Below are 16098 nucleotides of genomic sequence, written 5' to 3'. Positions count from 1 at the left end.
GGGGGGGGGCGGGGGGCGGGAGAGACAGACCACAACAAACAAATCCTTACATGTGTGATTAAACTGCCTATGTTCTCCCAAACTTTAAAAAAAACACCTCATAGGAAATGTACGATTTAGATAATCAAGTATATTCTAGTGTAACCTTTTCCCAAGAAGAGTGATCATTGGTTCCACAATGCAGGTAACATTCATTAGGAGAGCTGATGCTTTACCTATTCCTATTACTCCCTTATTCTTCAAGCCATTATCAAAGACAGGACACTGGACTAGATAACCCAGAAAGGACACTCTAATGACTAAATACAAAACAGAAATATTATTTTTAAATACTCTCTCATCATGATAGAAATCAACTGAAACTAAGAGAAAAAGACAAAACTGCTTATCCCATTTAGACTGTGAACCTTGATGACACCACGCTGAAGATGGTACTCCCAACTATAGTTCCAATTTGGACAGAGAATTTATTTTAAAATGATGAGGAAGGACGCTGTACCATTAGCAAAATTTCTTCTTGACTACACAGATGAGAGGTAATAAAATGGCATGTGTTTTTCTTTATATATTCAAGAAATGAGGGTATGACAGAAATACAAGTGTAGAACATAAGCTTATCTTCTCCAAATACTGAAAGCATAAGAAGGTATCTGGTTCTGAATAACTGAACTTATATATACGCTCACAGTATGAGTGTAAATCAACTAAGATACAGTGTAAGCATCCAAAGCTACTTTATATAGGCTAAAAAGAAAATCAGTGTGCAAATGATAACATTTCATGTTCCTTAAAGCAACAACTGATCATGAGAGAGTAGGAATTGTAAAATAAACAGCTCAATGTAGAGAATATTTTCAGGTTTTTGTACCCTTCCCAAGACAGAACCAGATGCAGAGGTTCCTTGTCTGATCGGTTCTGGCCATAACTGTTCCCATGTAGAAATCTTAAGATGAGGCTACCTGAAACTCGATTTTGTAATGGAAAACAGCACCCAGCTGGATGAAAATAAAACTAGGGACAACTGGAACAGGGATCTTAGTAACAGCTTGCACTCTTACCAAAAATAGACATACCAAAGAGATCAGAAAAAGAAGATCTTCATTTTCACTGACACAAAGAACACTACTACTGTTTGGTCACAAACCTCATAATGTTTGGCAGCTGTGTCCCACAAGATGATGTGCAGCCGGTTCAAGGCTTCAGGCAACAGCTGTTTCCCAGTATAGTGACCTGAAAAGATACTGCAAATCATCACTTTACAAGAACTTCAAGAAGCACATGGAGAAATGCCGAGAAGACTGTCCCACAGCCTACAACAAAAAACACTGACATAGTGATAGTTTCAGCCAGGACCCAGTGTTTCATATCCTGCTTTTGAAAAAAAAAAATAAAAAATCAAACAAACCAAGACAAACAGAAAGCAAATGAACAACACACACACACACCCCAACAGCCAGAGAATAAATATTTTCATGCGTGAACAATGTAAATGTGGCTCTTGCACCTTGTTAGATGCTATGCAAAATACAATTTCCAGCAGATCTGACAGTCAAAATGTACTACAGTGCTACAGGTGCAACAGACATGAAAAAGAAACTGTTATTCAGCTGCTCAAACAAGGATATGCAAGCTGTTTTAATAATGACAAACAAAACCACATTGGGCTGGATGGACAAAGTATTAACGTTACACAGAACTTCTGATAAATATTTCTAATCCCACACATGTCAGTCACACACAATCTATACTAAGGAGGAGGAATTAAGCAAGTGAATTTAACTCTGAGCTTTATCATGACTGTCATTCCTTATGGAAGTCAAGAGCTGTCATGCAAAAAAAAACATAAGGGAAAACAGACACAAATAGAAAGAAAGATGAGAATAAGCAAAAAAGTGAAAATCAGAATTCAAGACTTCAGCCAACTAAATCCAGCTTTCAGTAAACAGCAGCAAAAGATGGATACAGACCTATAATAACTTCTTCAACCTTTTGCTTAGCAAGCAGTTCCCTCTTATTCTGCAGCAGGAACTCAATGTGGAGCACGGTAAATTTTCCAAGGTCAAGTGAAGATTCAAATCGTTCAGGAACAGATTTCAGAAAATCAAAACCAACTGATTCCCTATTCACACAGATGCATTTTTAAGAGGCTGCACAAGAAGAGCTGTTAATTTTCCATTCTGAAGAATAACATATTCACACCGTACAGCATGTTTCTCATTAATACTACTGGCACACAATCCCACCGACAGAGTGAGTCAAGGTATGAATTTACTGCAGATCATCTATTCAGTAGTAACTTCCTATTAGCACATGCTTGTTCTACAGTATTCACAAGAGACTACTCCTCACAATGAATGAGTAAGAATTTACTGCAAGACAGAAGCATATACATAGGTAATCATGATGGAGCAATTCAACAGTGTGAAATTTTATGCCTCAATTTATTTTGCCATAACTTGTGCCACCTTATACTGTTTTTCACAAGAACCATTTTAGGACTCCAAACTCTTTCATTCTGAGGGTTGGTTAGTTAACATGGAAGAAAGATTTCAGTCAGATAATTCCAGACGCATAGATATTACTCCATGTAAATTAAAACTGTGCAAGTAGAATCTTAATCATTCCAAAGTAAGGCTACAGCAGTGCAAATTGCCACTCAACATTATTTCATACCCTGTTCTGCTGCTGCCATTATCTGTATCACCTTGCTGTAGAAAAGACAGGCTCCCTCCCAAAACTGTTTATCTACCTCTGTGACTTTTTATTTAAAATAAAGTATCATTGTATAATAGATGTTCTTTGCTTATTAAAGAACACCTAGAAAGCCCAAATACCATGTTCCATGCTTTCATACCTTCCATGCTCCAGCAGCAGTTTGGCAGTATTCAAACAAAAGTCTAAAGACATCTCATGGTGCAGGAATTCTGCCACAGCTAGACAAAACACAAAGCAGTTGAGATTATTTAATCAATTTAGACACTTAGCTGCTCAATTTACCATTTATCTCTTACAGCTTCTTTAAAAAACAAACAAACAAACAAAACAAACAAACAAAAAAACCCAAAACCAAGATAACAGTTCTAAAACAAAAGCAAGAATAAAACATGTCTATCGTGCTTTGACTTTCCTTTTGCTGTACAATTAATGTAGTACTACAAAAAGGTGACTGATAGTCCTTGGAATTCTAGCCCTCTGTCTCTTTAAACAGGAACAGCATAGGCATTAGTAGCACAAACTTTTGCCTCAAGCTGCTTTCCATCAAAATGTCTCATCCTTATCCAACAGGAACCACTTAAGACTGAGGTCAATGCTCAGGCTGTGGTGGTATCACATTGCAATGGGAACTACTTAAGTCTAATACCTTTAACATCAGCTGTTGAATTGACTAGTGCTGATAAGTAGGTATCAGGTTTAGACCACTAAGGTAAAGCTTAAAAATTGCTAGACTGTGCTGGATGGTTAATAACAGGATTTATACATTTGTAGTTTGGATGAGATCAGAGAAGGAATGCACAGGGACATGACTGTAACAGTTGTTAAAGGAAGCATTTCTAAGTCACCTGTGTACCAGTGTACAATGTAAGATTTTAGTCAAATGCCTATAACTTAACAGCAACCTTCACTCTAAAGACAGAGAAGTTGCAGTGCATGGACACTTTTCTGCCAGCCATAAAAGAGAAAACAGACATCCACTCATTATTACATTTGCTTGAAAAACTGACTGGAGTCCTAGTGCTACTAAATATAAGCAGAGTGTGTTTTGATAGGCAACACTACGGCTTCACAATTCAAACTGCAGAACGGAAGCCAACTATTGCAATGGTAAGTAACTTTCGAATAACTGTCCACTTGAAAGCTGGCTGAAATTCCCCAAGAGCAATCTGAAGTGGAGTTTCCATTCCTGCTAGTCTGGCAGCATTCAAACCATTCAGCTCTCTGCAAGAAATTCCTCATATCTTCCTACATTTATTTCTCAGAGCACTCATTATTCATCTGATGCTTTCCAACCACAAAGGATACAAACCCTCTCTTCCTTAATATTTCATTATTTCTGGAAATAAATTTCTCCTCATACATTACCCTTTCTATATTAAAGCCCCCCCAACTTTCTTCTCCTCTTGTGCCAATAGAAAAATCAGTTCTCTTCAAATGATAAGTTTAAGGAATAAGGAGAAAACAGTTTATATGCCCTATATAAACTAAAATTCTGGTAACAGGTTTATAACAACACAGTGACCACCACTTGATGTCTCTTGGCCAAAATCTGCAAAATCACACACAAAGAATAGCAACGTTTCACAAGCCTTTCTTCTATGCTGACTACATAAGAGACAATCCACCTTCACCCATTTTGAGCAATCTTAGGCATACACGTTCTTTTACACTGCTGTATTTTCACTGTCTTTATTCTTTCAATCTTTCCCCATCCCTATTTCCAGCAAGTCTATTTAAAATCACACTTAATTCAAACTTACATTAGCACCTGGATAACTTCTCTGTGACCACTGACTACTACATCTCACACTCCAAAACCAGAATGACATTTAGCTAATAAAGATTCCTCTAAAACACATGAGAAAGAGATTTTTCTTCTCTTTTCTATCTACAACTCAGGCCATCTTCTTGAATACAGAGTGGCATGACCTTACTGTGAAACCTATACAGAGCTGTGATACCTGAGTTGATATCTTCATCCGAAGCTCCACTTTTAAGAAGAATTTTAACTTTCAAAAAAACCCCTGCTGGATGCAAATTCTCCTGCACAATAAAAAACAATACATTACTTGGACAGCTGTTTGTAGAATACAGATCCTGTGAGAGTCCAACACATTCACAACAGACAAGTATCAGGAAACCACATACACTCCAATGTATTCTTCAGTTCCATTTTAATAACTGAAGCAATAGGTAGGCAACCGGTAGTATTTTCTTCTTAAATGTAATGTGCATCTTTATATTCTTATACTGTCAAAAGACCATGAGAAAAAGGAAAGCAAGAGATACATGATTCTCATTTTGCTGTGGCCCATTTCCAATACTTTTAAGTAGAAGCTGAACAATACTGAATGACAGAAACATTTCCTGCTTTTCTATGTGTAAATTGGCTGGGTTTCTCTAGAATTAGTATGAGCAGAATTCAAAGTAGCTTATAATAATAGGAGAGAATAACAATGGGAGCAAATGGAAATAATTAGGACTGTATACTACAGCTCTGACTAAAGCGCTGCACATTTCAGACTCTAGAATAAAATTCTTCCAGTTTTCCATACCCTCATACAATATTAAAACATACATTATCAAAAACAATGATAAAAACACTTTCTACCTCAAAAGGTTTTGCAAAAGTAGATACAATGAAAACTGCAAAGGGCTTAGATACTCTAGTAGCATATTATTTGAATGATTAAAATACACTGCCTTTTATCCTGATCTCATGAGCACATGCATCATCATCTGTCTGAAAGTTTAAACAGAATGTAGAAAACTAAATTTGAGCTTTTAGGATTTTATACTTAAAACTTGTTTGGTATGAAACAGATTAATGGAACTTTAAAAATAGAAAACCAAAGACAAATACAAATTTTTCAAATTTAAGTTACTCTAACCTGAAAGGATAGAAGCCCCAAATTAATTCAGATCTTTATATTGGAAATGGAATTTGTACAAGAACAAGAAACCTCACTGCAGTGACTGCTTAGAGATATACAAACTTTCTTCAGGGTAGCTGGTATGTTTATACAGCTCATTTTTCAAGTTCCAGAAGAAATACAGTCATGTTAGTAAAAAGCAAAGACTAAATTAATTGTTTGAAATAAGACTGATATAGCATGGCTACACAGATTTCAAAACTGAGCTCTGTTTGGCGCTTGCTCAAATATTGGTACAGATAATGAGATGGGGACTCCAAATGTAGTATGGATATATCCATTATAACCCAAAGCAAGACAAAAGATCTGGTGCATAAAAAGCCAGCTGCTATAACTCTCGGGTGGACCACACTGTAGTTTATTCTGTTTGCACAGTCTTTGTGAATACGTGTCAGAGAAATTTTAGTCATATTATTACAAAAGGATCTCACTATTAATAGATATGAGGCAGCAAAGCAGTTCTACATATATATGCAAAAAAGTATTTCTCTAAAAAAAGCTGTGAACACCAAAACATACTTATGAGTATGAAAATGAAACCTCCATCTATGTCAAGGATAACAGACCAGTGATCAGTATGGTCCATATTATTATGTTAATAAATGCTTGAGTTTCAACTACTGCACACCACAAATACAGTAACACATTACTACCTGATTTGCCAAGCTTATAGCTTTCAATGCCTTGTCAAGATAGCGATTGCAATCCCACTCGAAATACGCTGTAGCTAACAATCGCAGCACTTTAGCCTGGAAAGAAAAACAAACTGGGAGTTTAAATGACATCTGAAGAGCAGAAAAAAATTAGCCAAACATGAACATACATATGAATACAAAAGACTTAAAATTTGAGGTTATGAAAAATAAAAGCTCTTTAAGTCAAAAGAATGCCTGCCTGGTATCAGACATATAAAGTGATCGCTCAATTCTGAAGCGTATCCAGTCTTCAGCACTGCAATTCACACAGAACATCATTCAACTAGAGTTCAGAGGAGAACAGAAGGGGAGCAAGGAAAATCAGAGATATAGAAAAAACAGAATGAAAAAAGAAGCTGAAGGAACAGGAGGTAAACACTTCACTGAGAGAAAAAAAACCTACACAACACAAAGACATACATGATAATGGCCTTCAAATATATAAATTGTTTATATAAAGAGGAAGAGATTAAGATCTGCATATCCACGGGGGGTAGTAAAAGGAGCTTTTGAATGAGGCAGATGAACATCTACCAGAAATAACACAGAAGTAGCTGATGATGTCTTGAAAGAAGAGGGGGAAGGGAAGAAGCGATGGCCTTTCCCGGTCTACTTCAGCCTTACTTTCTACAATTTAATTTCTGTGAAATAGTAATTCAAATGTGATTTAAGGGCATCCATCAGTAACTGAACTCTCAGACTGATGCTCAGAGCAACCAAACTTGCAACTTTGACAAACTTCATAGCAGAGAGTACTAAAGAGACCAAAGAATCACTGGTCAAGTCTACCAGAGCAGAAGCAGATGGTAGAGTGGAGTCAGATTAACAAAATCCTCCTGTTTGTAAACAGTAATTTCTCTATTTCTTACCTGCATTTCTTTGCCAATAGAATATTTCATGTCCATCTTCCCAATGTCATAACTCTGGCTATCAGTGATAAATGAAAGTTAGAATTCTATGGAATGACAGATAAATTCAGTCAGTCTTCCAATATGTGCAACATTCCTATCCTGTCTCACTTCTTAACCAGTCAGAAACCACACAAATCACACAAACTAATCTCAATACTCACTCTTACTAGAGAACATAAAATTTTGTTTTCTTTCTAAATCCTCACATCAAAAATTGGACTCAATCCCTTTCTTCAATCTGTTGCACCACCTTCTGTAACATCTTCTATTCAAACATTTCAGTAGGCTTTATCAGTTTTAACTGTAAGGATTTTGAAGAAGCAAGTGTTCTTATTATCACCTGACATATAATATAGTCATATAGTAACACAAAAGTTACACATGACTTGGTCTCATAATCAAGCAAATCAATAGCAGAGACAGAAACAGAACCTGGTAGTCATGATTCCCCATCTTTTTTCTAAAAGTTAAATGACAGCACAAAGGACCACCCAGGAGAAAACGCAGTGGTAATTCCATAAAACCAGATTTGACTGCAAATGCTGTGAATGAAGAACTGTTAGAAAGAAACAATAACTGGGCATTTGTTTCCTCATCAAATATATTCTCAGTACAGGGAAATCTTAACCCACTAGATGGAGCTACATTTCTTCCTCCAGATAATTATTTGCACTTTGCAAAGGTTTATTTCCTCCTCAAATTTTGTCATCAGTTGTCATTTAATTTTCCATAAGAATAAAATATAAAATAATCTCCAAAGCACCAGCTGTAATTAATTCTAAGCACTTCTGTAAATCCTCTTTGACAACATATGTGACCATAACTGGTTTGAATTTGGTATGTTGCCATTCATCATCTTCTTACTATTTAAAAGAAAAAGAACAAAAAAAACCCAAAACAAAACAAAACAAAAAAAAAAATTTCTGAGCTGAGGCTGTGCCCTTGACATGAGGATATTCTTCCCCATAGCCTACATTTTCTTCTTCCTCAGTACCACCACATTACTTACTTGGATCCTACCCAAACCATCTCTAACTATTCCTTTTTCTCCTTGTGTCTTTCATCAGTTATGTACTGATGCTCTCAGTGAAACACCTCCTTTATAAGAAATTCAAATACTGTTTAAAACAAATCCATTTAAAACCAGCCAGAAGAATTCATCTACTCTTTTCCAAAGTTTCCAAATCCTTTCACTATTATTTATGAATGGTATACAAACTGGGAACAGCTTCTTCATAAAAATAGTCTCTTTGAAAGAAGTGTTGGGGAGAGAATTGACAAGCACTATAGAAAGAAGACTTCCATTCTAATAATATGAAAATCAGTGTGGAAAGCAGACATAAATATGATGCAACAGAGTAAGTTAGTCATTAAGTATCTGCTCAGCTAATCTGATTCAGCTAAAATCTTGTATTCTTACATTTTTAATTAAACCTCCACTTTCCCTTGCTCCCCACTCTCCTTTACACATATTTTTACATATCAAAAGGATTTTGTTTGCCTTTGCATATTACCTGAGCCAGAAGGAGCTCTGTTCATACCTCTTCTGTTCATAGGTTTCCACTCCAAAATTGTAACAGAGGATTGACAGGTAACAGGTCTGCAATAAAAGACTCCTGTTTCTGTAATGTTCTTGTAGAAACATCATTAGATCTATGGCGTTCCAGTCTCTCAGGTTCTTTAAAATGCATTTTACTTTAAAGATATATCCACTGTTATCACTTCTGACCTTACACAAGGGGATACTGAACATTACTAAAATGGAATCGTATTTGTGTGTGAAAGCAAAGTATCATTAACCAGTCCACAACACACAAAACATCAGGATCCTTGAAATGCATGATGTAGAATAGTTCCTCAAGAAATTACACTGCAAGTACTAGAACTGTATTAAGTAAACAATAAAAATTAAAACTTGAGAGGAAAAACTGGAATATTACAACTTCATTTTTAAAAATGACAAAGAAGTTTTACATAGTTAAGTGAAGAGGGCTCTACCTTTTCCATGGTAGGCTTCTTCCCACCATGCCTCTTTGGCGTTAAAAAAGAATCACCCACATTACAAGATTTAGGAGAAAACAGGTTTTGAATGCTTGGTTATTCAGAGCACTGTTGCTTTCTGCTTTATCAGTCAGCTCTGACAATGTCTGTTCATAACAACTTGTCTTTCCTTTGAAATGATTTGCAGCTGTCATGTCATCCAAAGAAGAGACAAAAAAGTAATTTTATATGCTAACAGGCTGCCAATATTTACATCCATTTTGCCTCTGCAGTAACTTTCTTTTCCAAGTATAAATTAAGTTTCTTGCAAGTGACTACAGATTTCAAATCCTCAGGCAAGAATGAGAGAGGTAGCACAACATCTTGCTTCAAATTTACTGTTCACTTCATTCTGAGACAAAAGCACAGATTCAGTATGCATGAACAAAAAAAAAAATCACTTTCAGATGTGAAACCTTTGTTTTCCAAAAGTTAATTTGTGAACTTTTTCTTCCAGAACAGAAAGTTTACTGTATTGAGAGGGTTTCATGCAAAGTGTTCAGCATAATGCTCTGGCATACTGTTGCATACCCCAGTCATTTACTCGCATGCTTGGAAAAGAAGTATTTCAAAGGATAATTAAAATACTATATCAGTAGATGACTGTGTTCCAGGTGTCAAGCACAACAATAAACATCACCATAAACCCGGCACCTCTCTGAACAAGTGTCTGGAACAATTCTGGCATTTCACCCTGTAGGGCAAGAGTTCCCAGTTACGGTTCATAGACCACTGATGATCCACAAGCTGCAAATCCTCTCCAGCTGCTCTGTGGCACCATACTTCACCATCATGCACCAATCTCCTTGTGATACTCTGCAAGTGCTCTCTGATACAATGGCAGTCTGGAAGAGTTAAGGACTGATGGCTACCTAGTGGCCCAGAAGTTTTGAAGTCACTCACCAATCACTCACTCTTTCCTTTTTTCTCATTGTTTAAATATCACTCTTTAAACCAGAAGTAAATCATATCTCTCATGATCAGAAACCTTTCCCTTGTCTGCATCAGTGCTCCTGGTTTGTGAAAAGCACCCATCATGAGAAGTTTAATATTACTTAATGAAGGAGTTTAAGCAGAAAGCATGAAATTAATTAAAATTAAATGAGGAACAGTAATGTGAAGATCCCAGTGAGCATTTTCAACAATTGACAGTGAGAAGCTCTGCTCTTACGGTTCAAATCAAAGCTAGACCCCAACGACTGATTTAGTCACTGAGACACATTGAACAAGGCCTGGGGATCACAAAAAGGAATTCAAAATTGGTTGGAGTTTAATTGGTTAAAAACCCAACTCCAATGATATTTCCCATTCAGAATTCACATCTACCTGTCTGAATTTTATTACTTGTACCACAGAGACAGGAATAAAATATTTCCTAAATATTGGGAAAACATTAACATAAGCAAATGATAATAAATGTGGGGAAGTTTATTCTGATATAAACGTATCAGACTTTTATCTTTGCAAGTAAAGAACTACTCTGCATATGCCAGAGTTTGTTTTCTCTGGACATTGTGACACAAGAACTACAAAAGGCACAGTTTAGTGTAATAGGAAGCCTCCATTCATAGCTCTACAGCTTCATGGAGATGAAGATTAGTACTGAGGGTAGCGAGAGACTTGCATATCAAAAACTTAGTAACTCAGCTCTTCTCTTGTCCCATCTGTCTCCAGACAAAAGTACACTCGGGTACAAGTGAAGAAGCAGCATACAAGATCAAGATGTAAAATGCAGCTGGTTCTGTAGAAGAGTAGGTGGCATACTCAATTTTGAAATATTTTTGCCTTGCTTGCTGATTTATCTTATCTCATTCTTTAGGAAGAGTTTACCATTCTATTTCAAATGAGAAACAAGAAATAAGTGAACTCTGAAGAAAATGCCTGCCAGTTTTTTGTAAGAAAAGGAAGACACCAGTCGCAGAAGAGATACACAGTGCAGAATACTTTTCAAAATGTTATATGGCATAAGTCATTCTTTAACATATAGAGAGGAAAGCAGATTTTCAAAGTTTGGAATGATAAAGAAGGGATGATTTCACTTACCTCTTTTGGCAATTTCATCAACATATCTTTGCAGCGTTGCACGCACATCACCGCTTTCTGAAAATCCCCTTGAGCAACTGCCTAAGAAAGCAGTGGCACATGCCAACAAACTGTTAGTGAGCATCTTGTCCTTAAAATTCACCAAAAGATTGATTCTCTAAAAAAAGGACTTGGGTTTTTCACATTCAGTAAAGCTAGGTTTGGGATTAGATATCTGTCCTTACAGTGCTACAATAATTCTGTATGTTTCTATATATTGCCAAATGATAAAGCCATCCAGAAAAACACTACAGTCAGTCCTTAGGGACAGTGAAAATGCCAGATGAATGGGATGTACGTTCAGATGTTAAGATTATACAACAGTTCAGCACATCTTAAACCACCTCTCCAGTAATTTAAGATCCTCTTTTGACTCCATGATCAAATTAAAAATTTTGGCCACCACCAAAAGGCCTGTTCAGGGAAGCTCTTGAGAATTCTGGAGAGAGTACTCCCCTTCTAGATACTGAGGTCAGTGGTGTTACCAACAAATACAGGCAACTACATTTTCCCATTGTTAGAGTCATATGTCTGTCATACTCTATAGCATTGATAAAGTACTCAGAAACTTCAGTCAAGCACAATGCCTCACAAAACTTAGAATTCCTAAATTATATACTTTGAATTACTGTAATTTGTGTTGTTGAACCCCTAAAAAAACCTTTAGGACTTTTCCAGACTTCTCTCATATTGTGTAAGACTTTTTTTTTATCATTATCACCATGATTTTCACTTCATTGTATGATGCCAGAGGTTGAGACTTTAAAGAAAATATCAAAAGTCATGGAACTCACTGTTTCCAGATCTTGTAATTTTATACTGATTTTCCCACTGTTTAAAGCCTTTATATGCAGAAAGCAGCACATATGAGGTCATGTGAGAGAGGGTATTCATATACAGAAACAGCTCTGTCTGATGGCATATAATAATAATAGCTTTGATGATGTTCACGGGTTTGCAGACTCATGGAAGTTGTACGTTACAGAAGACTTTGCACATGTGACTTATCTACTTGTTAGATACGAACCTTGGCTGTCTGCAGCCATGGTGAATATCACATCCAGGTACTTTCAGTCAGCCCAGCTGCAAATACTAGCAAAGTATGATGAATGTTCCAAAATTACTAGTCTTCCTGTGTACATGTTACACAAATGCAGTTTGGGGGACCCAAGCTCTACACCAGTCCTATCCCCTTCTTCAGTCAAGCACAGGACACCTTTGGAACTGACACATTTATGATTCAGAAAGGCAGCTGTTTGTTTTATAAACAGCTATGCTAGCCAAATCATAGAGCAACAAATCTGAACTAGAAGATATAAACACCACAGCAGAACTGACTGCGATAAATCAGACAAATTAAAAATCATTAGATGATTGCAACACTGAATGCAAACATGAGATCAACTATCTTACATCTAAGTGAAGGAAATATATCCCTCAGCGAGTCTTCATTGCCAAGCATTCATACATCTAATAACTGGGTCAGAGTTTCCCTCTGTGTCCCTAGTGACTTATAAGGAAAACTGGGAAGAACACATACTGATTCAGCCTGATAAGAGAGTACTTTGAAGACATTCTTCTCCACATCAGCTTTATGCACATGAATATCTGCTTCACTATCACTCCCCTTAAGCAACTTCGCATACAGTTTTTCTATATTCTGGAAAATAAAGCATAGGCATCACCCACAGAACTTACAAATAGGTGTGTTTCTAAGAAATTAAAACTGGAAAAGAACTTACGCTCATGGCAATCTCTAGAAATTCATCAGCAAGATCAGCTTTTCCAATATCTATCCATCCTTTCCCAGTTTTCATAGACATCTGAAGAAGAAAACAATACATGCTTTGTGAAAATATAGTCACCTTCAAGAAAGGCACTGTTAGATCTCATCTTGTTGATGCACATATCTAACATAGGAGAAGGGTATTTCAGCACAATTTCTGACAAGCACCTCTCACATCTGAATGAAGCTCTAAACACTCAGATGAAGCATAAGACTTATGGTACCCTACTAAACAATATTACAAGACACTGAAATAAATGAATATGATGCTCATATCACTTTTATGACAAAGATATGATGCTAACCACACTGTCCAGAAATTCCTAACTGCACTGGCTCAGCAAGGGATCCCTGTGATAGGACAGGTCCCACTTCAGCATGTATATTCCCCAGAACTACAGATGTATTCCACTCCCTTTCCAAAGCAACTGTAATAGGGTTTGAATGGTTCCCTTGGTGATCAACTGTACTTCATTGCTCACCCACCATTAGCCTTACCAAAATCTGCCTTCGAATGGTTCCCTCTGGAGGATCACTGCCTTCACAAAGGCACACCAGCCTGCAAGCAACAAATCGTACTGCAAGGAAACAGTGCAGACATTCATAAGTTCCCTTTTCTCTTGGTTTTTTTTGAATATCAGGCCCTGCTATATCTGAAAGACTGCTTGCCATTTTAAATTGCAAGAAAGAAAAACTTGAAAGCTTCAGGGGTCAAAGCAGTCTGAATTTTAGCCAAGCTGCTTAAAACTGCTTTTTTTTTTTTTTTAAAAAAAAAAAAAAAAAAAAAAAAAAAAAAAGCAAAAAGTTATTCTCATCAAAATACCTATTAAACACTTTAGAGAGAGTTTAAGTTAAATACATGGTATTCAAAGACTTAATTACATTGCAGGTGCTTACAGTAACATGTCTTGAGATACTCAAAATAGCCTTCAGCAACATAGGGAAATGAAGTTTAATAATCTTTATATTTTCAAAGTAAAAAGCAAAAATATTTTCAGGCTTTCCTTATACATCAGGGATGGAAAAGACACCACCCAATGTATTTAAAATAGCCTCTCCCTGGCCCTTCAGCTGTGATACAAGATCTGAGAACATTACACTCTACAATTACTACTTATTTTGTGTAAACTTACCCTTTTCCCTTTACCTGATATAATTTATATGATGCAGATTATACATAATTTTGACTATAATCCCTCAAGACAAAAATGTACGCCAAAAACTGCAATCCTGCAGAACCACATAAAGAACAGGTTGAGGGAAAAGACCAAAAGCTCACTTCTGCTTTCCCCCAGCCTTGCTCCTGGCTCCAAGCAAACCCACCAACTGTGTACCTAGTTAAAGCAGGGAAGTAAAAAGAGTATTTAGAGTTCTTCTGTATGTAAACATTGATGAGATAGTTACATCAAAGAAACAACCTCACTTGATATAAATTAAGTGACCAACAGTCTAAAATTTACATCCATGTTATTTCCATACATTTTTAGATTAAAACCATAGCATCAGAAGGCAAATTGCAGCTTCCTTTTGTCACATCACCTCATTACCAATACTCTGGCATGGAAAGGGGGAGTGCTAAGAATGCCTACACTGGTTCTGTGTCACAGGGAGATCATATTACACCAGGATGCTCCTTCCTGAACTGTTTACACAAGCCCAGCTGTGTGTTTTCCTCAGTCTACACCCTATCTGCAAGGACACAAACAAATTTACAGCACTACATATATGCCTGTCAGCAGAGAGATTTTCCTATTCACGCTACAGAACACAACACACATTTAGGAAGGTATAGAACACATACATACATTTAGCTCTTTGCTCATCATTGACAACAGAACCTGCGTGTTTGGTCACAGCCCAGTTCCACAGGTTTATTGCACTTTCTTCAACCTGAGTAAGAGAATCTGATTAGATTTTAATTTTGTCCTGTATTTAGGTGACATTGAAATTTACTACTGCAAAAGGAACCATCTTTCATGCGTCTAGTAACGACCTGTACGCATGTTTGTCCAACCTCCTTTTACATTGGAGCCAAAGGTGTGAGCTTTCCATGTAATGTTACATGATCCCACGGGGAGATCTGGGGCAGTAACCTGAAAACAGGATTGTGGAATTCACTTTTGTAATGTATGAAAATGAGTACTTCCCACTGTAATACTATGTACTGGCTTTACCAGAGAGTTAAAACAACACACTTGTTTTCTTCTTTCTCAATTATCTGCCATCACTATTGGAATCCACATACAGGACGTGAAGGACCTCTCCTCTAACCCAGTACCAAACCCTTAATGCATCTGTGTCCTAGTCCATTTTTCACTTGCATTTTTCACTTGAAATTACAATTAGAAATTACTACTAGAAAACTGAAGTTAAACCCTTATGATACCAGTAACTTCAGCATTTTGCATTGGCTTTCTAAATGTAGCATTTTCCATTTTATCTTGGACTTTCATGCTATTGGGTTAAAAGGTGAAATAATAAACTGTTTTGTTTACTTTCCAACAGCACTAAACTTTTAGCTCCACCACAAAAGAGGGAAGCAAGAGTACGTGCTCGCAGAGCTGCAGGAACCGCAGCCACCCACCTGGGCGAGCGCTGCTGCGTGGTGCGAAGCACATGAAACCCCCATTTCTCCAGACGGGCTCGAGAGGGGCACCGGGCCGGGAGGCCGGGGCTCAACCTCTGCCGCGCTCCCATCCTCCTCAGAGATGCTCCCCACCGCCTGGAAGAGCTCCTCAGTGAGGGACGCGATGCGGGGCGGGGCCTCCTCCCTCAGCAGCTCCCGCACCAGCTCTGTAAGACAGGACGAGAAGGGCCCGAGAGCTAGAACCCCACCAGAGGCGGGGCTGGGGAAGGGGCCGCCATCCCCGCCGCGGGCGGTACCTTCCGCCGCCGCCAGCCGCGCCCCCGCCATGGCCGCGCACGCGCTGTGAGGG

At 37.5% G+C, this 16098-nt stretch overlaps 1 protein-coding gene across 1 annotated transcript in view; it reads right to left on the bottom strand.

The window, feature by feature from the left end:
- TEX11 (testis expressed 11) overlaps positions 1-16078 on the bottom strand; it is a 32611-nt gene extending 16533 nt beyond the window's left edge. The window contains exons 1-14 of the mRNA XM_026848871.1: positions 16046-16078; positions 15747-15955; positions 14968-15052; positions 13661-13740; positions 13119-13199; positions 12917-13036; positions 11338-11418; positions 8769-8854; positions 7213-7270; positions 6302-6397; positions 4677-4758; positions 2855-2933; positions 1968-2119; positions 1145-1230 (exon numbers count right to left, since the gene is read on the bottom strand). Coding sequence (XP_026704672.1) covers positions 1145-1230; positions 1968-2119; positions 2855-2933; positions 4677-4758; positions 6302-6397; positions 7213-7270; positions 8769-8854; positions 11338-11418; positions 12917-13036; positions 13119-13199; positions 13661-13740; positions 14968-15052; positions 15747-15955; positions 16046-16076 — 1326 coding nt within the window. The 5' untranslated portion in view covers positions 16077-16078. The remainder of the gene's footprint in view (positions 1-1144; positions 1231-1967; positions 2120-2854; positions 2934-4676; positions 4759-6301; positions 6398-7212; positions 7271-8768; positions 8855-11337; positions 11419-12916; positions 13037-13118; positions 13200-13660; positions 13741-14967; positions 15053-15746; positions 15956-16045) is intronic.
- Positions 16079-16098: the final 20 nt, after the last annotated feature.

Source organism: Athene cunicularia (assembly GCF_003259725.1).
Source record: "Athene cunicularia isolate RWA chromosome 4 unlocalized genomic scaffold, athCun1 chr4_part3, whole genome shotgun sequence".
Classification (NCBI taxonomy): domain Eukaryota; kingdom Metazoa; phylum Chordata; class Aves; order Strigiformes; family Strigidae; genus Athene; species Athene cunicularia.
Note: the sequence above shows the minus strand (reverse complement) of the source record. Positions and strands in the feature narration are given on the sequence as shown.